The 20,527-nt window shown below is 46.3% G+C and overlaps 1 protein-coding gene across 3 annotated transcripts in view; it reads right to left on the bottom strand.

Moving 5' to 3' along the window:
- The window catches only part of ARHGEF9 (Cdc42 guanine nucleotide exchange factor 9), a 130,486-nt gene that overhangs the window by 27,933 nt on the left and 82,026 nt on the right, over positions 1-20,527 (bottom strand). For 2 of the 3 annotated variants that reach the window (XM_082004278.1, XM_082004280.1), the window contains 4 exons: positions 18,354-18,533; positions 15,644-15,876; positions 10,904-11,033; positions 2,276-2,407 (listed from right to left, as the gene is read on the bottom strand). In XM_082004278.1, the coding sequence (XP_081860404.1) occupies positions 2,276-2,407; positions 10,904-11,033; positions 15,644-15,876; positions 18,354-18,533 (675 nt within the window). The remainder of the gene's footprint in view (positions 1-2,275; positions 2,408-10,903; positions 11,034-15,643; positions 15,877-18,353; positions 18,534-20,527) is intronic. The other variant, XM_082004279.1, reaches the window with a different exon arrangement.

Raw genomic sequence — 20,527 nt, 5'->3', positions numbered from 1 at the left:
GGATGTGTGGGGCATATTTCATATCCCTGAGAGAATAATTTTAAAGCATGGAGTAAGGAAGGCTGGCCTCAGCTTCCCACACCATGTTATAAATGGTGCTTCACTAAGAAAGCCCCAGGATATAGTGCTCTGGCTCTAAAGCAGAGGTTATCCTGATAGACGGTTGCCTGTTGGGGTCTGTAACAGCAAAGCCTGACACAAGGGTCAAGACAACACAGGTTATAAATCTTTCAGATTTATTTTACATAGGATGCATGATCCCAAAATGTGAGCTAATGCTCCTCTGAATTCCATACTCCGACAATCTTTATTAATAATGTTCAAGGAAAGTATTATCAAGATGGGAGAGTCCAGCTCTAACCCTATCTCCCCTCCTACCCCAACTCTCTGAAAAATAACAACTGCACTTTGATGCTGGAAAAAGAGATGGAGAACGAGAATCTACAATGAGGTGTGAACCCTGGGCCCATGATATCGAGCTCAGCAGATGCGTTACCACCCTCCGCCCTGCCACCCTAAAGCTCAGTGGGCACACTGTCCCACAAGACCTCGGCTGGTGGCGGAAGAGCCTGCCAGATCCTGACATGGAGCCAATCTCTCTGCCAGGAAGACCCAGACAACTAAAATCTGCAGGGCGTCTTCCCGTGAAGGAATCTCTTGTGCAGCATTGCGACACACACACCACAAAATGCCTTTTGAATACGTAAGGGAAGAGGACAGTGTCACACCAACGCAGTTCGCATACTGATACAACCTCTCAAGTCCCCGGCAGCCTGCTGTGAATTGCTGAACGCTCTCTGCTCATACTGATGGCCACGGAAATCCCAGCTCTGATTTTCCCAGGAGTTAAGAGAACGCTCGATACCTCTCTGGATCAGGTATCTGATCAGTGCAAGCCAAACTGGATGTTGCCTTATGAATCAGAAATTCAGGGTCACACTCAAAGTGTAGGAGGTCAAGATTAAAAATTGAAACCAGCTGTGTACTTGCAGACTCGTTTTGACAGTTCTCTGAACATCTGACTCCGTTATTGTTGCTCTGTGGGGTTTTTTTGTTTGTTTGTTTTGTTTTGTTTGTTTGTGTGTTTTTTACAGAGCCGGGAGAGAAGTAAAAGGCACAGCAACGAGAAGGGTTAAAATAAGCACATGCATTCCAGAAGGCAAAATTTCAGTCAACCATGACTCAGGAGAAGAAAGTGCCACCCACAGAACTGCACAGGCCGCAGCTCCCTGTACCACGGCAGCGGGCAGTGATGCCGCGGTGAGTCAGGAGCCACCCACGCCCCCACCCACGCCGCTTCCTGCGGCGGCAGGGCACTCCTCAGAGGGCTGCCACGCGGCGCGGGTCTCGCTCAACCTTTCCTTAGCGTATGAGACGTGGCAGGAACACAGCCCTGGTGTGTTTGGCCAGAGACTTCTGCAGCTCACCCTCGCTCCCACTTGAAGCCAGGCCAGGGGATTCCCTCTGCGCAGTTATCTGTATTTCTGCGCTGAAAGTGTCAATGAATCCCCATCTGTCACAAGACAGAGGCACCCAGAGCTTAGGAGCTCAGTCACTTCGCTTCGGACAGTTGTGATGGTAATGAGCTGGGATCACCTTAGCAGGACTACAGCAATACAGCTACGATGCTGCTGCTTAACACAGTTGCTGTGAAAGACAGTTCACCCGCTGCTGTTAATACTGCAACACATTAGCATCAGTATTCTTCACTACCTTTCTCTACCTTCATGATGGGTTTTGTGGCAGAGATACGCCCTATAAAATCCAGCACAGCAGCTACATGAGGATGAGGCTCAAAATACATTTCACCAAGCGACAGCACATAAACCCTGCTACAGAGCAGGCTGCTGCCTGATATTTCTTTGAGAGGCAGCGATCATCATTTTAATACAGTAATTGAGTTGTCTGCCCAAGTGCCATGCTTCATAGTTCATATAGAAATTCTAGAGCTATCTAATCCTGGATCATATGCTGCAGCCAAAACCCAAAAGTAGGAGTGAGGCAACAAGCCGAACAGGGGGCACCTGAGAAAAGGGCATGAAATGAACAACTGGAGGCTGGATTTCCCGTGAGCATAAAAACGCCTCTATCATGGTATACTCACCGTCCTGTAATTCAGTATTTCTAGCATGTGGACTGCCCTTCCTCGGTGCTATTCCATGTCCTCTTCTGCACGTGTAGCAAACAGCCACCTTGCCCTAAAAACCACTTTGGACTGGAAAGCCTGTCCGCAGCATGTCCTTAGCTGTGCTGCTTTCTCCCTGGATGTCCTTACCTTCTTGCAGAGAACCATCTGGTGATCAAAGAGAAAGAAAACACGCTGCTGGTTCCGTCCATAAGGCTGGTAAATCCAGGACATCTCTCCCGTGTAGATCAACTCTGAGCTGCGGTCCAAGATATCGTCTCCCTAGAGGGCACAGAGAATGAGGCCGAGTGAATCGCCGCTCCCAGCCAGGGCAGTGGCTACATTTCCCTTTGCGGGATGGGGAGAAGCAATAATTAAATAAGATGTTGGCCCTTCTGCAGCGCTCAAAGCCACCCCATCTGACTTCAGACCAGAAACTAGAGATAGGGGATAATTCTGAAGGAAGAGAAGTGAAGTAAGTGTGGACACTCGAAGCACGGTCATTACGGTTCACATTGCAATGAGGAAAAGAGCTGCTCTGGACACTGACCCCGTTCCCCCCTCTCCAGGCACCCCCAGACCCTGGATCTCGCTGCAGGTGCTGGTGGCGTCCTGAGAGCGAAGCGCCTTCCTCCTGCCCACAACAGGGCAACTTTGCATTCAGGGTAACAAATTCCCTGGCACCCCCTCCCTTTAAGACAGCATCCCAAGGCACGTCCCCTCCTGAAATCTCAGGCCAGCTACCGAAGATCATCTACACTGGGATATCAATTCCCCCACCCAGGAGGCTGCCGAAACTCACCCCTCTAGATTGTCACCTCTCTTCCCACTCGTTCAGGCAATTACAGTCCCTTCTCCCATAGCTCATTAGAGCTCCCCACCTCCAAAAAACTGTCAGGACCACCCCAGCTCTCTGGCAACCTCCAGCCCCCTCGGCTGGCAAGGCCTCCCCAGCCGGCTGCCAGAATGCCCTCACCCTTTCTCTGCCTCCAGCTAACACTTGTTTTCCTCTCCGATTTTTTTTTAAGGATTCATGAGCAGATGGTCTTGAAAACACAGCACTCACTCTCCCACTCTCCGAGAGAACAAATGCAGTCACCCTCCACTAATTGGGATGAGCTGGACTTTTTAAAAAGTTAATTAAAATCTATTTATTAAAAATAGGCGAATTCACCACCACCTGCCCTGTGGGCATCTCGGTGCATCTCTCACTCAAACACCACAGAAGGACTCAGGATGACTTCAGCTAAAAGGTAAGGAGCAGGATTCAAGAGCAAGTGAGAGAAAAGCTTTTTTTTGGCTCTGAAACTAGTGCAGTTCTGGCTTTGATGCCAATGTAGAACCAATTTCTGGGACAAGACCATTCCAAAATCTCAGCAAACAGCTTGTAAAGGTTCAGCCAGCTCTGGGGGGCAGCTAGATAGACACGCTTCTCTGGTACCGCTTACACTTGTAGGTGCCAAAGCAACCGAGAGTCATCCCCACTCCTAATTTCTTGGTGAGGATTTCAGACTGCTGTTCAGGTAAATGTGTAATTAACCTCTCAGCATTGATTGGAAGCGACTGCCTGAGTCCCTGGGCCCTGTGACAACAGCAACTTCATTAAGTCGCTGCATCATCATGCTGCAGCACAGACTTTCAAATCGCCTTAGCGAGGTCTTTATCCACCTCTCTATCTCACTTCCGTGGCTGTGGTATCTGAAGGCCTAATTAGGGATCACTTCCCGGGAACACAGAGGGTCATTCCCAGAGGGGATGGGCCGTGCATCATGCAGTGTCTCAAGAGTGCGATGTTAGGGTCCCATTTCAGCCCTGATACCTCCTGGCCAGAAATCGGGGACCCGTGCGCTGCTGTGACAGCTCAGGTACACGCAAGCCCTCGCACAAGAAGCCTCTGAAGAAAACACGTCGGCTCCACAAACTGTGGGCTTTCCTGGTTAAACACGAGCTTATATGGAAAAGATTCATACAAGCCTATGGATGGGAGCTTTTATGAGAGGGGACAAGAAGTCTACAAGAGGCTGGCTGCTAAAAACAGAAAACCAGTTTTGTCTTTTACTCCCGTAGTAGCATCTCAAGCCTGAGGACACACGGAGGACTCTGTAAACACTTCTACTTGATTAGCCGAATCCAAACTGTGTAGTCCCTGCAAGCAATATAAAACAAAAAAAAAATTCAAAACTGAAATGATAGGATTTGTATTGCATTTTTTATGTTGGGAAAACAATTTATATATACAGTCTAGAGGCTAGAAATAGATGCCTTAGAATGCTGGGTTAACAAATTTGGAAATATATATTGCAAATAGTTTTGGACTAGCGCAGGGCTGGCCAGCCTTCAGCCCCCAAGAGCAGCATCTCCATGGCCCTGCCTGTTCCTCAAGCCCTCGGCTGCTACAGCAGTACACCGGCGTGGATGCGCCGCTAGAGCCTCCTAGAGCGGACGCGATGAACCTTGAAAGGCATTTTTTTTCCTGACACAGCTACTCCACCTCTCTGAAGAGCACGAACTGCCTTCTGCTAGTGGAGCCTTGCTACCGGAGCGGCTCAGGGGGTCAGCTGCAGGGTGGTGCGCAAGGAGGGAAGCGTTTGCTTTTCTGCTCCACTGCTACCCCAGCATGCCTCGATACTTGGTCCTGACTTGGGGCAGGCTTTCTGCAAGGCCCCTCCCAGTCCTAGGCCTGGATCCCTCCAATCCTATACAAAACTAGGAAGACGTTTTCTTTTCCTTTTCCATTTTTTGCCAAGCAACTCCCGGAGAGGCAGGATCACCTATATCCTTCTGTAAGTTAAGAGAAAGACTGCTAAAAAACGAAGAGGCTAAACTTTTAGTTACACTGAACTGGCAGATGTCCTGACTTCAGCAGAGCACAGCGGCAAAACGGCCAAGAGAAGACTAGATGACCTCCTGAGGTCTCTTCCAACTTGAGTTACCCTATAAGCCTATAATAAAAAACCTCAGCCCTCGCCAGCCTGCATCAAGGGCTTCCAGTGTGCATCCTGCTACCTACAAAGAGCAGCAAAAAGCAAGCCGACTCCTCTTTTCTTCATGCAGTCACAGGCAGAGTCCAACTACTTGGTGTGCAGTAAGGGGAGCAGGTCACCCAGAGCTAGGTTGGACGTGTGCTTCATGCTCCCTCGAGCCTGCCAGCGCTAGAACGGGGCTAATCCTGACTGTTGCAGCAGAGGGTCTGCTCCCCAATTACGCTACAGGTGACGACCACTTTCTGTAACGAGGAACTGGGAGGAACCGAAGGGTTTTTACCAGTGTCGTGAAAGAAACGCTGTTGGGAGCACGAACACGAGGGAAGGCATGGCACCGCAAGCTGCGGCACGTTACACCCCCCAGTCTGCCCCGCTCCTTCTTCCCATGAGCAAGCCCTGAGCAGGTGCTGTCCCAGGCTCAGAAACGCTCACCAGTCCATCGCACCCGCTCCCCTGCGCCCGAGCCCACCGCCTGACATGGCTCTTTGCTGTCACCGCTGGGCACAAATCCCCTTTACTAGTTAACATTCAGCGAGCAGGGCTCTCTTCTGCCTGACACTGCTGTTCTTTAATTAGAGATTGACAGGCTGATTAGCACTCTGGGCTATGGAAAGATCAGAAAAAGGAAAGCGAGAGAAATGTTGTCCTTTTCATCAGGCTCATTTTTTGATACCTTCTGTTGCTGGCGGGGGGGGAAGGAAACCAGAAGAATTAAAAAAAGAAGGATCTGTTTCAGTCCCTGATGCAATTTTTTTTCCCAGGAGGATTTCTCATCAGGCTGTCCTCACTTTGAAAACACTCCGTTGGTTGCACACATCTTTTTTTTCCATGTCATTCTTGGATGGAATAACGTAATATTAGGCTGAGGCCAACTATTATATATTACATAATTAAGGGCACCAAGTCTTAATTTAAAGGACCCGTAAATAACAAGAATGGGAAGACATTTAAAAAGACAGTGCTCATTATATTTCTCGATTACATATATTTTTCCCTTCATGTAAATTTAATACTCTTGAAACCTGCCAAAGTGGCAACCCATGGGAATCTTTGGTAGCAATATCTAGTTATCTACATAAACCAAAGTAATCTGTTTAAATAGCAAGTTTAAACCAATCCAGGCTGATGAGCAAGGCTCTCTCCTGTGCCAAACATCCCACCACTGGCTCAGGGACCTCCGCACATCCCCTCCCAGGGAATGGCTGCCAATTGCCGCCCTCCTCTGAGAAAAACCTGGGCTGAAAGGGAGGAAAGCATTGCTGGCAGCTGCCACGAGGGCTGGAGAGGGAGCCCGAAACGCTGCAGGGATCGCTGCTTCATTTTGTTTTGACGTGGTTCAAGAGCTGTATGAAAAGGCATAAAACGGAGCAATTCTGTGCCGAAGCGCAGACCCTTTTTCCATCTCCACATCTTCCGTAACGGGCGCTCAGCAAGGGTGCAGCCGCACTCGAGGCTGCGGCGGGCACCGCAGTCGTGCCCAAGCAATGGGCAAGCTGGCAACGCCTGCCCAGGAGCAGCGCCGCAGCGAGCTGGGCGCCGCAGCACGCTCGCCGGCATGCCTCCCGGGGCTTGCAGGAGCCGGAAGGAGGGCAGGAGAGCGGTCAACAGGCTCCTCCGATGGCTGTCCAGCAAAGGCTGCCCAGGAGCAGGCAGGGAGAGGACGGCAGGGACGTACCGCTCCTTCACTCCCGCTGCCTCATTTGCGTGCCTGTAACTACAGCACTGCCCAAACTGGGCTTGCAACGACTTAGAAATGATGATGGGCTTTGTGGAAATAACCTCTTTATAGTACTGGTGTGTGTGTGTGTACATACCTAGATATTACCCACTAACCTTTGAGATCTGTAACTCTCTCTGAGGGCAAGAGCCCAAGAAGGGACTGAGCGTGTACAGGCTGCCCAGGACGGGCTCTGTCTGGCCTGTTTGAAGTCTGATCCCGAGGAGACTTCACAGGCTGTTCCGAGCCCGCTCCAGCTAACTTTGTGTGCCAGCTTTGCCTCCCTGCCTTTAAATGTCACTGTTTTGATCTGAGGGTATTTAACGACAAGTAGGGGGATGACAGTGAGCGAAGGGAAAGAGAGGTTGAACATCAGGAAACACTTCATAACGAGGAGAGCTCTCAGACGTCAAAAGGTCTCGGCGGGAGGTGGTGGAAGCCCTACATTCTGCACCATTAACAACTGAAAGGACAAAAGGCACTAGAGAATTCGGTGGAGGCAGGGGCAGCACCTCTCTAGGTCTGTTTATATATTGGAAATTCAGGGTACAAAATAAAGAAGTGAGTCATACACGGCAACAGTCCAATCCAGGCTTTTTGGTCAAGACCACATTCCTACAAATTATACAGGAACACATTTCAACATGATTTGGATTATTTCTAATTTACAGCAGTCAGTGAGATCAGAATCTTCCCTTAAGATTCTGCTCAGTCATTACTTGTATAAAGCTGCCAATAATTCCTTAAGACTTCACGTCCTGGCTGCCACAGCACGCTTATCAGCTGCTACTAGTCAGGCCACCCTTTCTCGGTCCCATTCGCAATTTAAATCATCAGACCCTGCTTATGTGACTTCTTGGGGAAAAAAAAAAATAAATCTGGCCTCGGGTAACTCAAGGATATTCACATTTTTCAAAGGCTGACCCTGAAATTCACCTTCACGGGACCATGCAGAAAATCTTGAGGGATAAAAAAGATTCCTGAAACACACAGGCACAACTCCATGGGATTCAATAAAATCCCTTCTGCTTAAATATTAGCTAGGACATGCCACCTACTTTTTCTATTTGTTTTAGGATCAGCAATATGTATACATTGCCAGTAACACCCTCTCCTTGCAAGAAAACGTGTACACATGCTTTGTATACAAGACATTTCAAATATTCACTCAGTAAATATTTTTTGTTTGGTTTGGATTTTTTTCTTCTTCTTTAAAAATCTTTTTCCAACATCTCATCACAAAACGCGGGTAAATTTAGAAATGCAATTTCAAATCAGAGAGTCAACACCGTTACTCTAGAGATGTTGAGGAAAAACAGACCATTTCTCCAAATGGAAGATTTCAACGTGCTTAAACATTTAGCCTTGGCTGCTGCTGAAATAATTCACCAAGTGCAACGTACAGTGGGAATGAGGGATTATCTCTATCTTGTGCGCTGGTTGGATTTCTAGCAAAAGAAAATCTGAACTTGTAATATTTTCTCCTAGTTCCTGCTTTCTTGTCCTTAGTGTTTTTTTTCAGATTGTCTCAAGGAAGGCTGTGCTGTACACACATGGGCCCATGCTGCTATCGCACGCTCGCACTGCCGTGCGGCTGGAGAGGTCAGGAAGCCACTGTGACACACAGAGGGAGCGCTTTTGGGTACAGGCTCTAATTAGAGCAGGCATAGGGCCACTGAAAGATGGGAGACTAATGCTGTGGGTTCCTCTCCCAGTTTCAGTGAGCACTTACTACAAACTGCATAAGCATTTGTAGAAGCACAAAGTTGACAGCAGGTCGCTCTCCTGGAGCGTCCTCCAGCAAAGACGAACCGGGAGTCGTGGTCTTCTACTCTCTGACCCAGATAATAAATGCATGTTCCCCACAGACTGGAAGAGGCTAAGGAGACATACCAGGAAATCCCTCTTCTACTCCGTAACTGTCTATGTGTAGAAGATGAGAGCCTGAACTCCTACAGGCGGCATAAGAAATCAACCCCGATGGCCTGTGTCCGGGGAGACACGTCCTATAGAGGGACATCAGCTGAGTGGGTTTTTGGAGGTTAGCAGCTTGGGTTTGCAATGCCTGAAGAGAGTATCTGCACAGATCTAGGACGGATCTAAGCACCTGTCCTGCACAAGCACTGCTTTTGATTTCTCCCGCTCTCTTCCTGCATTATATTATAGTTAACCTCTGAGTATTTTGGGTTTTGTGCATGCTTCTGGCCATTACATGGACAGCTATGAAGTGGGGGCTGGATCTGATGACTCGGAAGTTACTTTAGAGGAAAGAATCAAGCTGTGAAGTCCACTGCTGGATCTAGCTGTCATCCACTAGTGTTCTCATCACAACTCTACGACTCTTCTTTATCCGAAATACAGAATAAAAATGTGAAGAAGGGTGTTTTCCTTTGAATGGGGGCAGTAGCTGTATTCCCATCGAGTCTCCGAGCAGCAGCAACAGCAGGTTTTGCTATATTATGAGAAGCTACGGGATGTAGCTGCAATATTGTGCTTAAAATTTGGAACAGTTGAAAAAAGCCTGGAAGAATGATTTGGCAAGTGCCTGAGGATAGGATGGAGATAAAGAACGAGTAGTGCTAAGCAGGAATGAATTATCAAGGATATGGCTAAATAAAAATGAATTATCAACTGAGCTAATGGAAGAGAAAAAGAAGCTATTCCATAGATCCTATGTGGAGGTCACCTTGGCTTTCCACTCACACATGAATATTCACTGACTTGGAATTGATCCATCCTTAATCTAGATTTATTTACAATGACGGTCTCGGCATTTCTTACAAATGACACGCATTAGCTCATCACATGGAACATACTGAAGGCTGAAGATGTATCTGATGGTCCTGTGCCTCCTTGAGAGCAGTTTTCCAGTTTTGAAAATGAGTCTGCGTGTCAGTGAGAGACCAGTTTCTTCGCAGTAAACAACAATAAAACAATCAAGCAAATCATCTGCATTCTCTGGTCTCTCAGCCACAGTCATAATTTAAGAACCGGCTATGATTGCTGCATTTGTGTGTTTTACCATGAGATCCAGGGTTGAATCCAACCTTCATTATAGCAATGAAACTAATTCAGTCAAGGAGGATACACAATCAGAAGGTGATACACCTGTATTTCTATCCCTCTCCTCCCAGCCTTCCTAGATCTCTTCCAGAAAAAAAATAATTAAAGGATTAATGCGTCTTTCCCATATACTAATTTACACAGCATGATCTCATGGACTTGAATGTGGAGTTATTCCAGATCATCATAACTGTGAGGAAGAAGAAAGGCTGTTCCATCACTTCAAGTATCTACTTGCTAAACACATGGATCAATGACAACATAGAGAGGGATTTACAAACACATTTGTCCTCGGTCTGCTTCAAAAACCCTATTTACAGATTACATTCATCCAATGATTTTTAAAAAAATCAGGGATGAAAAGGAAAACATCATTTAGGTATAGCTTGTATTTTAAACACATGGAAAAAATGTAGGAGACTGAAGGCCTGCTAGTGAGGAATCCCTCTGCTGACTTTGCCTTCCCTGTGTTTCTCAGCTCCTTAATTATACGATCACTACACATAGGGTTGGTTCAGAAATATCTTTAAGTGGGTACTCATTTAAAATGTGCAAATAGCATCTCTAACTTCAGCTTAATGTTTTGGCTTCTCATCATAAAGCAACAACCAGAAGAGCTTTCTCCATTTTCATAATGCATTACAATTTCTAGAGCTTTTTCCTACCTCTTTCTCTGCTTCTTCCCCAATGACAAAGCACAGAGCCAGAATGCATATAGAGTTTGATCCAAATCTCACTTACTCCCAGGACAACAGCATTGCAAGCGCAAAAGTTACTCCAGATTTCCACTGATGAAATTGAACTGGACCTTAGATTTTCTTCAGAGTACCATTAATGTTTTACATCTTAAGTACCATCTCTAAAGTCTGTAAACATGTCTTCTCTGTCCCAAGCTTAATCCCAAGACTAGCTTTTGTGAGATGAACTATGTGTTCTTGGATAATTCAACAACTGCATGGAATATACTTCTCCCAGGTTTATAGCACTTAAATCAGGGCTGAGCATTTACTGTACCTCCCAGTCCAGAACGGAGGCCTGCCACTGAGCTATCTTGTCAATGTTCTCCAATCTCCGCTTCCGCTCATTGATCTGTAGAGTCACGTTCCTCATGACAGCGAGAGCAGCAGCCACATACCTGTAGTCACTGTTGAACACAAAAGAAAAGTCCATGAAATGGAGCCTGACGTGCAGCGGAAATGCACAGGAGTCTATCATTAGTAGCAGCATAATCTCAACAACCTTGTAGAAAGAAATGCAGGCAGAATTTGCCACTCGTTACTAGGATATCGTATTTTTTCCGTCAGCAATGTATTTTTGGATCATCACAAAAGAACAGCTCGCTTGAAACTGAAATTGGGCGTGTATGAGACAGAGAAGCCAGCCAGCTCCTCAGCTGGCTTGCATCAGTGCCGTGAGTACACTCTAGCCTCTACCAACCCAACGTACAACAGTTGTGAACGTTGCTCTTTAAAGTCTTAAGGTGCTCAGCTAAAGAGCACGCTAAAAGAAAGTCTCAACATTTTTATAGCCTGTGTCTTTGGGCCTGGATTTTTCAATTTCTAAAGCAAACATTAGAAAATATTTTTCAATTACACGCGAGGCCAGAGCGCCTTCCAAGCCATACAGTACTCCAAGAGTGCCACAGAGCATTTATCCCATGGCATTCACTCTTACTGCAGACTTCAGGTGAACAAAACAAAGCAATTCTTTTTTTTTTTTTTTTTTATTTCTTCCCCAGACAGGCCTGTGAGTGTAATAACAAAGAGTGAAAATAGCCTCCCGCCAGGGCCAGCAAAGATGATGATCAGTCTTTTCAAAAAGTGATGCTGAAATCAATGCTATTGATTTCCACCCTGTGCCTTCTTTTCCATTCCAAGGAACCTTAATGTTCATTTCAATCGGAAAGACAGACAAGGCCAGCTGCTGTAATGCCACCATAATATATTATTAACTTAAGGGTTGATATTGATTGCTGACTAATGAGAAAAATGATGATCTCAGGCAGCTGCAGGGGGAATGGCTTTATTGATTATTGCTAAGAATTGCACCGGTGACAGCTAAAATAGGGGTGAATGCTGTGAATTAGATCCATTTCCCCATGTGATCCAAACAGGATAAATATTAAGAAACAATGACAATATGATATACAACAGAATATTATTTGCTCTTTTGCCACCCTTTCTTGGATGAAATCTTGAGAGACGTTTTCAATTTTTATTCAATTCTTACATCAAAACTCTAGCTGAGGTTAAAAAAAAAAAAAAAAAATCCTACAAATTCCAGAACGTCAGGACTGGTCCTTCAGCTAGGTAAAGGAGAGTAGAGGATGGGCTGTCTGACATATCTGTCACGATACACAATGAAGAAGTTCTTGTGCCTTCCTTTGTGGGGCCACCTCTATGAAGTGAGCACCTGGCTGCGTAAGGGAGAAACGGAGCTACGCCAGGGAGACCTTAGTCTGGTCTTCAAACGGTCCATGAGTTCTCGCAGGGAAATAGGTAAGTCACCATGGCCAGAAAGGATCTGTAGAGGTAGGGAGAGGTGTCGGGTTTAGAGACAAGTCACTAATAATCTCCTGGCAATTATGCTCACGCAAAGAAGGGAGGCTGATGTCACTGCTAACACCCGTTAGCAGTCTCTCCTCTTTCTCATAACGTGTTCATATGCTTCATAAGTCCAGTTCATTTCTGAAGCAGTAACGCTCAGGACACCAGCAAGCTGTGCTTAGGACCTTCATATATTTAATTCATATTAAGCTGGACTAAATCTTTAAGAGGTGAACAGATGTGGCTTTGTGAAAAATTCCAATGAGCCAATCTCAACACAATAAGCAATTGAAGGGAGCCAGGCTCTGAAAACACCCCCATGCCTGGCTCCATGCGGAGTGGGCCGGTGCCAATCAAGCTGGGTTTTATCTTGGTAATGCTAATTCACTAATTCTAGTGTTCTGTTTGAAGAGAAAACCCCCTGCACATTTTTCTTTCACGTAATAATGAAGAAAGAGTCATGACTGAACTTTTTGGGCTCCTAGCCCATGTACGTGGCAGAGCTGGCAGAAACTTAGAAGAAAAAATAACAGAAGCAAAGCATTTGTCCAGTGAAATGATAGTACAATAACATTAACTATGAAATTAAGGTAAATAAATTGTTTGTCAATTATATTTGGGCTGCAATGACCTCTTTCCAGTGCTCAAGCAGCACACAAGTCTAGACTCTTGCCAAATATCACATGCTAACATGGGGGAGAGTGGTCAGGTTTCCGGTTTCAGCTCTGTTGTCCCGACCTGGCACAGGGAAGATCCATAGTCTACAAGCTCGATATTAATGAAGAGGAAGAGAAAACCAAAAAGAATATAATGTCCCACTGCTCGATATTAATGAAGAGGAAGAGAAAACCAAAAAGAATATAATGTCCCACTGTTAGACGAAGCTAACATACTTGCTTTCATCGGGACCCCGGACGTTTCAGAGTTATGTCTTACTCTGTAAATGGTTCAATTGATTTGAACAGTATTTTCTACATATTAAATTCTAATCAGAGTGCCTAAGACACTCCTATTCCAGCCAACGATGAGCCTGATTTCATTGGGAGTATTAGTCCACTCTGTAATTTTCTAGCTTCTGTTTCAGACTAGCAATCGAACTGCAAGCACTGTCAAGCTGCAAGCGCATGAGGACAACTCGCCACCTGATTAATGGGCCCAGCTGAAGCTCCCCAGTTGGCTTCTCAGTTTCTCTCGTTCATACCTGACCCCGACGGTACCCCAGCCTGCAGGTACCTGGTTTTTCCCCGTGTCTGATATTGTCACAACATGACATTCCCCAAAGATTATTTGCTTTTCCATTCTCAGGCATTGCTCATCTCAGCCCCGATCCCAAAGCCAGGATTACAGGAGCAGAAAGGGTTTGTATTTCAGGCAGGCAACCAGGGCAGCCCGGGTTTTCTGCACAGCCTCAGTGCGGAACCATCCGGTGGTAGGACGCACTCTCTGCGCCTCACTTTCCCCATTCGTGGCATTAAGCTTGTCTGGGTTGCCTGGAGGATCGGTCCCTCCCAGGCTCTTTGAACGCGTGAATCGGAGGAGCTAGACCACAGCGAAGCATGGTATAAGCCACCCCATTTCTGCGTTATAACGCCGTTCCTCCATGAGCCAATAAACTCTCCAGGGTACGTCTCCGCTAGCAGAAATACGTCACACTCCAGGGCTGAGGTAAGGCACAGGTCTTTTGCTGGCTCTCCGTGCAGGCATGAGTTTCATATCGGCACTGTGTTACAGCTGCAGGGGGCTTACTCTTTACTAATGCAAGGCAAGCACATATAATCCTGCTTTCCCTTTTCAGAAAATGAAGCAGCAAGAGAAATAAAGTGTCCATTGCTGCATCCTATCACTGACACAATCCAGTAAAAGAGAGCTTTCATTCTGAATCAACTAATTGTTGCTTAACCACAGGAAAGGTCCGAGTCTCCTCAGAATATAACTATATCTGATTACTTAACAACATGTTGATTTTAAAACATCCCAAAGGAAAGAGAAATGTACTCCCAAAATAATTCAACCCTTGTGTAATCACACTGTCCACATCCCTTTTGGTATTGCTACCAAATAACCCAGAGAAGGTCATTTTAAACACAGACCTCTTCCCTCTGAGGCTGCTTATGTCTTCCCATTGTAAAGCTGCATCTGAATTCACACTCTAAGTACTGTGGGGACATCACATGGCTGGTAAGGAAAAAAAAAAAAAGCCACAACATTTGGGATCCTAGAGCTGGTTTCTGATACCCTAATGTTCCCATGAGTTCACTCCAAGTTTGGTTTGGTCTCATTATGAGGGGAAAACCAGAAATTGGATCTGGAACCAAACGCATGTGCAAACCAGTGATGTTGAACTGGGCATTCAGCTAGTATGAATCAAACTTGTGAATGGGGTCAAAGCAAATCAATGCATCTCTCTGCTCATATCACGCCTCGCTGCACTTTTAGAGCTGGGTTTGGGGAAAACCAAAAATATCAAACACTTGCAGAAGTTTCTGAAAGATCTGTGGTCTTTTTTGTTCTCTGAAGCACTTCCTTTTAAATGGGTTTTGGAAAAAGAAAAGTGGCAAGGCAGGAGTAGATCTACTCTTAAGGGGCCCGATTCTTCATTCAGCTTATTTTTATAGCAGTATATCACAAGTGATATCATAGGTACTACGCTTCATTTACGTTAGGTCAGGGAGTAACGTTGATTGCCCTCAGCAGCAGCAAAAGAGATCCTGGAAATTTTGGGAAGTAATCAGACTGCTGGGTACTCCTCTGAACTTAAACCCAATGGCAAAATCAGAGATGGCATGAGGTTGAAAAGTAGAGCAGGTTCTGAATTCTCCCCAAATCCGAGCATATTCGGGTTTGAGTTGCGGATCCTGGCCCCCTACTTGCTACGTGCGGAGGTCCTCTTCAGGATAAAGGAATGAGCCTTTCTGACCACTGAATGCTAATTAGGTAATTTTTCTTGCATAACCGGTAGCATCAGAAAGTACATCCAAGGGTAATTAGTTCACCTGTCTGATTATAAGAGAGATGAGTTTGGCTCCATTGAGAATCAGCGCTTTGAGGAGCTTTCTAACTGTCTGCTGAACCATTGCCCTGCTTCAATTTATACAAGATGTCATGAAGAGAAGAGCTGGACAGAAAAAACCCAAGCCCTGTGTGCGTGCAGAGGCCATGTAAAGAAGCAGCGAGCAAAATCCTCCCACCTAACAAGAGACCGGCGTACCTGTGATCCTGCGCGGTGTACTTCAGTAGCTCTGCGAGCTGCAGGGGGTATTTGCAGATCTTCTGCACTGGCGTCAGAAGGAAACCATCTATGGCAATATCAATCATCTGCTGCAATAGACGACACGCTTCGAAGAAATGCTGGTACCTGCTATCTTTCATCAGCTTGGAAAGCTCCATGCATGCGTCCAAATGATTGTTACAGTACTCCGAATAGATCCAGAAGCCGTCTTGCTGTGAGAGGCAGGAGAAAAGGGATGCGCACAGAGGGGAGCGCGTCAGACAAGTGCTGCGAGCAGTCAAACACCCGACTCGCCAACAAGAACACACTACAACTAAACAAGACAGAATACCCCAAGCAGGAGGAGGAAGGACTGATCCTAGGGTACTTTTCCTGCTTGGAGGTGCTGCATGGTTGCTCTGGGGGAAAAGGGAGGCAGAGGGACACCTGCATACTGACACACTGCTGAGGTCTCTCTAGGTACAGGGCATGTTAAAGCGAACCCCTGAGCAGTGTTGTGGGTGTTCTCGGTTTCAAATTGTGCAGTGGAATTTTCTTTATAAAAGCTGAAGGGAGAACCACACGCAGCTCTGGCCTTTAGTAATACAAGATGACAACCCTGTTGTTTCTACAGCTCTTTCCCTAAAAGATCATGAAGCACCTGGCAAGTGTTTAGGAGCCGGGTATATTTGAAATTCCCTTTACCAACAGGGAACCCACAGCATCCACCACTGTGTGGATTTCCCCAGGACCAGAGAGCCAGAAAACAGCAAAGACTGGAAAAACAAACACAGGGAAACAAAACCCACACACACGTGTGCCCACCCACCATTTGCACTGGTCTAACAAGCTTTTTTGTGGTAATTTTATTGGGATCTCCCTTTTTCTGCCTTCACGGACCACAGATGGGGCCATGGCAGTTCATCACCCTTAACTCAGGCTTGATTCCTGTGGGCCACATGAACAAGGCAGACAAAAGGTCCAAGAAAGATTACACTGGAAGGGAGCGACAGACACAAACTGACTGCCCAGTATTAAGACTGTAGTGGAGACAGCCCAGATATAACACCAGGTGTTGTAGGGCAACAGCCTGAGATGCTACATCAGGTTGTGGCTGATGCCTTACAAATTACAGAAAGGACAGATTCCTTTTTTAAAAAATACACTTGACCAGCAATTCTTATTTCTCAGTCCCATAAGGGCCCAAATAACCTGCCTTTCTGGGAACAGAGGAGCCCGGTTTCTTTCCCATCCCCACAGCTGACCAAGAGCCAAGTGGTGACACCTCTCTTCCTGAAGCAGATGAGGAACAAGATGCTTTGCAGATCCATGTAATGTCCTTAATTCCCTGATCCTCAGTTTCCCCAAATGGCTAAACAGTGATAATTTATTAGGAGTTTAGTAGGCAGCTTTCAGTCCCTATCTGATGACAGATAAGTGTCAGATATTCCTCCGAAAAACGGTAGTAATTCTTAGTGTTGTCATTATAAATGAATTGACAGCACAGCCTCAAGACATGAAATTTTAGCTCCTGATTCTCACCAAGATTTCCTACATCTTTTTAGCACAGAGGTGGAATATGATGCTGCTTTGGAAGCAAGCAGAGCAAGCAGGCTCTGATAAAAATGAGCAGTGTTACCACCATGCAACCTCTCAAAAAGAAAGCTGCTTTTCAGTTAGAAGACCAATGATGCTTAAGAGATGCTGTGAACCTTTTTAGGGATGCCCCGCTGAAGTTTCATGGATGTCTATCAGAAATTTCTCTAATAAGAAGTGAACTGTTGCCAGCTCAGCCCTGACTGTAAGTAATGAGGTAACACAGTACAGGATTTGCATCCCGGGTTGGAGCACCTCATACATAAGCTTTGATACAGCACTTCATTCTCCCTAAAGGAAAGCCTAGAACTGCAGGACTATAATTTTCTTGACATTTCCTGACATATTTACGACACTGGCCAATTTATCAGCTCCTGTAGTACATGGCTTATGTAACAGTACGATGGGCTGGGCAAAAGCCTCCAGGACTATATCAGCTAAAATGTCCCGTTCAGTGTGCACCGAGCGTGAGCGAGTATCTGCTGCCCTGCTGCCACCCGGGCAGCAAGAGGCTCAAGCTGGCACCTCCCCAGCCAGCCCAACAGCTCTGCTCTTCTCTCAACTGAAGGGAAGGCAACTGAAGCTGCTTGGGTTTTTCATCCTTTGCAAGGGCATCTCGGTGCCACAGCGAACAGCCCAATACTCTATTAATTGCCCTCCTCTACTTTTTTTGTGTAATGCACAACTAAGGCCTCTTTTTACTTCTCTGGACTCTCTTACCTCTTCCAACCTTCTGGTCATCCATGACCTGATTAGGATGGCCTGTGAGTGGGTTTAAGTCATATTCTGAAGAGCAAAAGAACATGGGGAGTAGGTGAGGGACATCGCACCTACATAACGTGATTAAGGGTGGACGTGAAAAGGTGTTGGGATTCAAAGGTACTGGAGGGTTATCCAACTATATGCTTCACTTCAAATTCTCCTTTCCCTATACCTCACGAAGTAAATGGATGGCCACGGAGTAGTCCCTGATAGGTAACTAGAACAGTATTGATGCACAAAAGTTATTCCGAGGGGTTCCTGCCTTCTGACTTTTTCTGCTACCCATCCCTGCTGCCCCCAAGCCCCCAAACCAATCCCAAAACTCCCAAACAAAAATGCCAAATTAACTTACGTGTTCAAGGAAACATGGTCCAATTTCACTGAGATGGGGGTCCTCGTTGTTGTACTGTTTTTCCAAGTCCCGGACAAAACCCATCTGAAATCTGTAGATATCTTCAATGTTACCAAAAATGATCTTTAGCTGTTCATCACTGAACATATCCCTCCTCTTCCGGCACTGCTTTAAGTAACCCTGTAAGGAGTAAGAAAGAACAATCCATAAAATAACCCAAACACTTATACTGAGGCTGCTCCCAGATTATTCTTGAAGAAGGGAGTAAGTAAAAACAAAATCCACTTATTAAGACATGACGGTCTCCATCAACTCCTGTTTATGAATAAGCATGCAATACGCAAAACATGTCTTGAAACACTACGAGTCCTTGTTTTTGACAGACAACATCTCATCTGCAACTGTTGTTCCCACCGCAACCTACAGCAGACCCACAGCACTGCCCTTGCTAAGGACATGCCGGACCCAGTCTGCACAGGGCTTCACAGACTGCGTCGGGAGGTGCTGGAGACAACGTGTGTACAGTGCGCTGGGAGGACAGTGCTGGGTTCTGCCTCGACGTCCCTCGGGATTTTGCATGAAGCAGTTTTGCAAAGGGAAGGTTCCCCAGGAATCTCAACCAGTAGAGCCTGAAATGGCTCAGTCCCTGCCTGTGCAGCAGAGAACAGCAGAATTTGTCTGATTGCCCCAAAGCGGTCTGTTACAGTATTATACGCCTGTTCCTTCAAAAATCACTGCTTTGCAATATCCAGGGTGGCTCCTGCAAACCTTGCTGCTTCCATGTCCTCTTCAGTGGTGCATGGCATTACAGAGAAAGCTGTGAGCGGCTGTTTGATCTGAAATCAGGCCCACTCTGATTTCTCCTTTTAGCCATGGCAATCAGGACAAGGAAGCTGATAATCATGCTGAGAAATACACTATTAATGTGTGGTTGCATGCCCTTGGCCTAGGAAGACGGTATGGAGGACGTAGCCATCCTAACCGTTTCAGCACCAAGTGGAATGCTGAAGGAAAACACTCTTGAAGTATTCCCTGACTTGGGAGGCAACGTGGTTTATCCCCCCCATTATTCATGTTCCTGAGTCTGAAACAAAAGTGAGAGGGATGTTGTCCAGTGAGTGCAATAATAAAAAGATCCTCCTCACTTATTCTTCATCTGCCCGTGATACCCGTTGGTACTGAGCCTGAGCCTAGCTGGACATCATACGAACACAAATCGGTAGGCAAGCACTGCTCTGAAGGCCTCCTGACCTAAAGACCGAGTGGGTCGATACTCTGGCAAAAAGCACAACACACCAAGTTCTGTCTGCCTCCCTGTTTTGCTGACCCTGCCTTATCCATGAACTCGCCATCCCAGTTCCGGCTGCATCACAAGGACTTCTTCAAACACGCTTGCCTGAAGCACATGTGGTCCAGGGGACGGGGTGACACATGGAGGCTCTGGAAGCCTGGGCTGAATTTCTGGCTCTGCCACCGACCTGTGTGACATTGAGCAAATCACGTCATCCCCCCCGTGCTTCGCCTGTCTGGACGATTTAAACTAGGAACTTTGCAAGGCCAAGTATCAGGTGCTACGCTGGCCTGGTCTGGACTGCAGCCTCATGATTGAAAAGAAGTAACACGGGGGTCATTGTGCGATGACTTTGCCTGCCTTTATTATACCGGAAGAGGAAAAAAAAAAAAGAAGGGAAAAAATGCCAACAGCTCCAGTTGAACGGCTATATTTGGGAACTCTAGATGCTTAGTCACACAGACGAACCGCCAGCTGGTGACACACAGCTGCTGGTCCACAATGCGAACTTTTGGAACGCTGTAATAAACTGCCCTTCAGCCTCACCATGTGGTTCCTGGGAGGGAGAACTTCAAAGAGATGAATGATAAATGCAACTTTGGCCGACCTGGCAAAGAACCAACGTCTGCGATGTCCAGCTTAGCTAGAAGGACACCATTACACTGAATTTGCTGGCTTTTTCAGCTGGGAAGCGTGGGTTATGGATTACATTCTGCATTTACTAAATCTAGGTCTCTCTTCTTCCAGGAGCTCCTTGATGACTCATTTCTCTGGGTTTCCCTCTCTCATTTTTCAAGGCCAGGAGGAATGGGAGCAGGCTGGTTCCCACGTTGCAAGAGAGTTGCAGGGCAAATAAAAATTCAAATTAGCAAGGAATAATGCA

Source organism: Phaethon aethereus (assembly GCF_964289735.1).
Source record: "Phaethon aethereus genome assembly, chromosome: 10".
NCBI lineage: Eukaryota > Metazoa > Chordata > Aves > Phaethontiformes > Phaethontidae > Phaethon > Phaethon aethereus.
The sequence above is the reverse complement of the archived record's forward strand: the minus strand, read 5'-3'. Positions and strand labels throughout refer to the sequence as shown.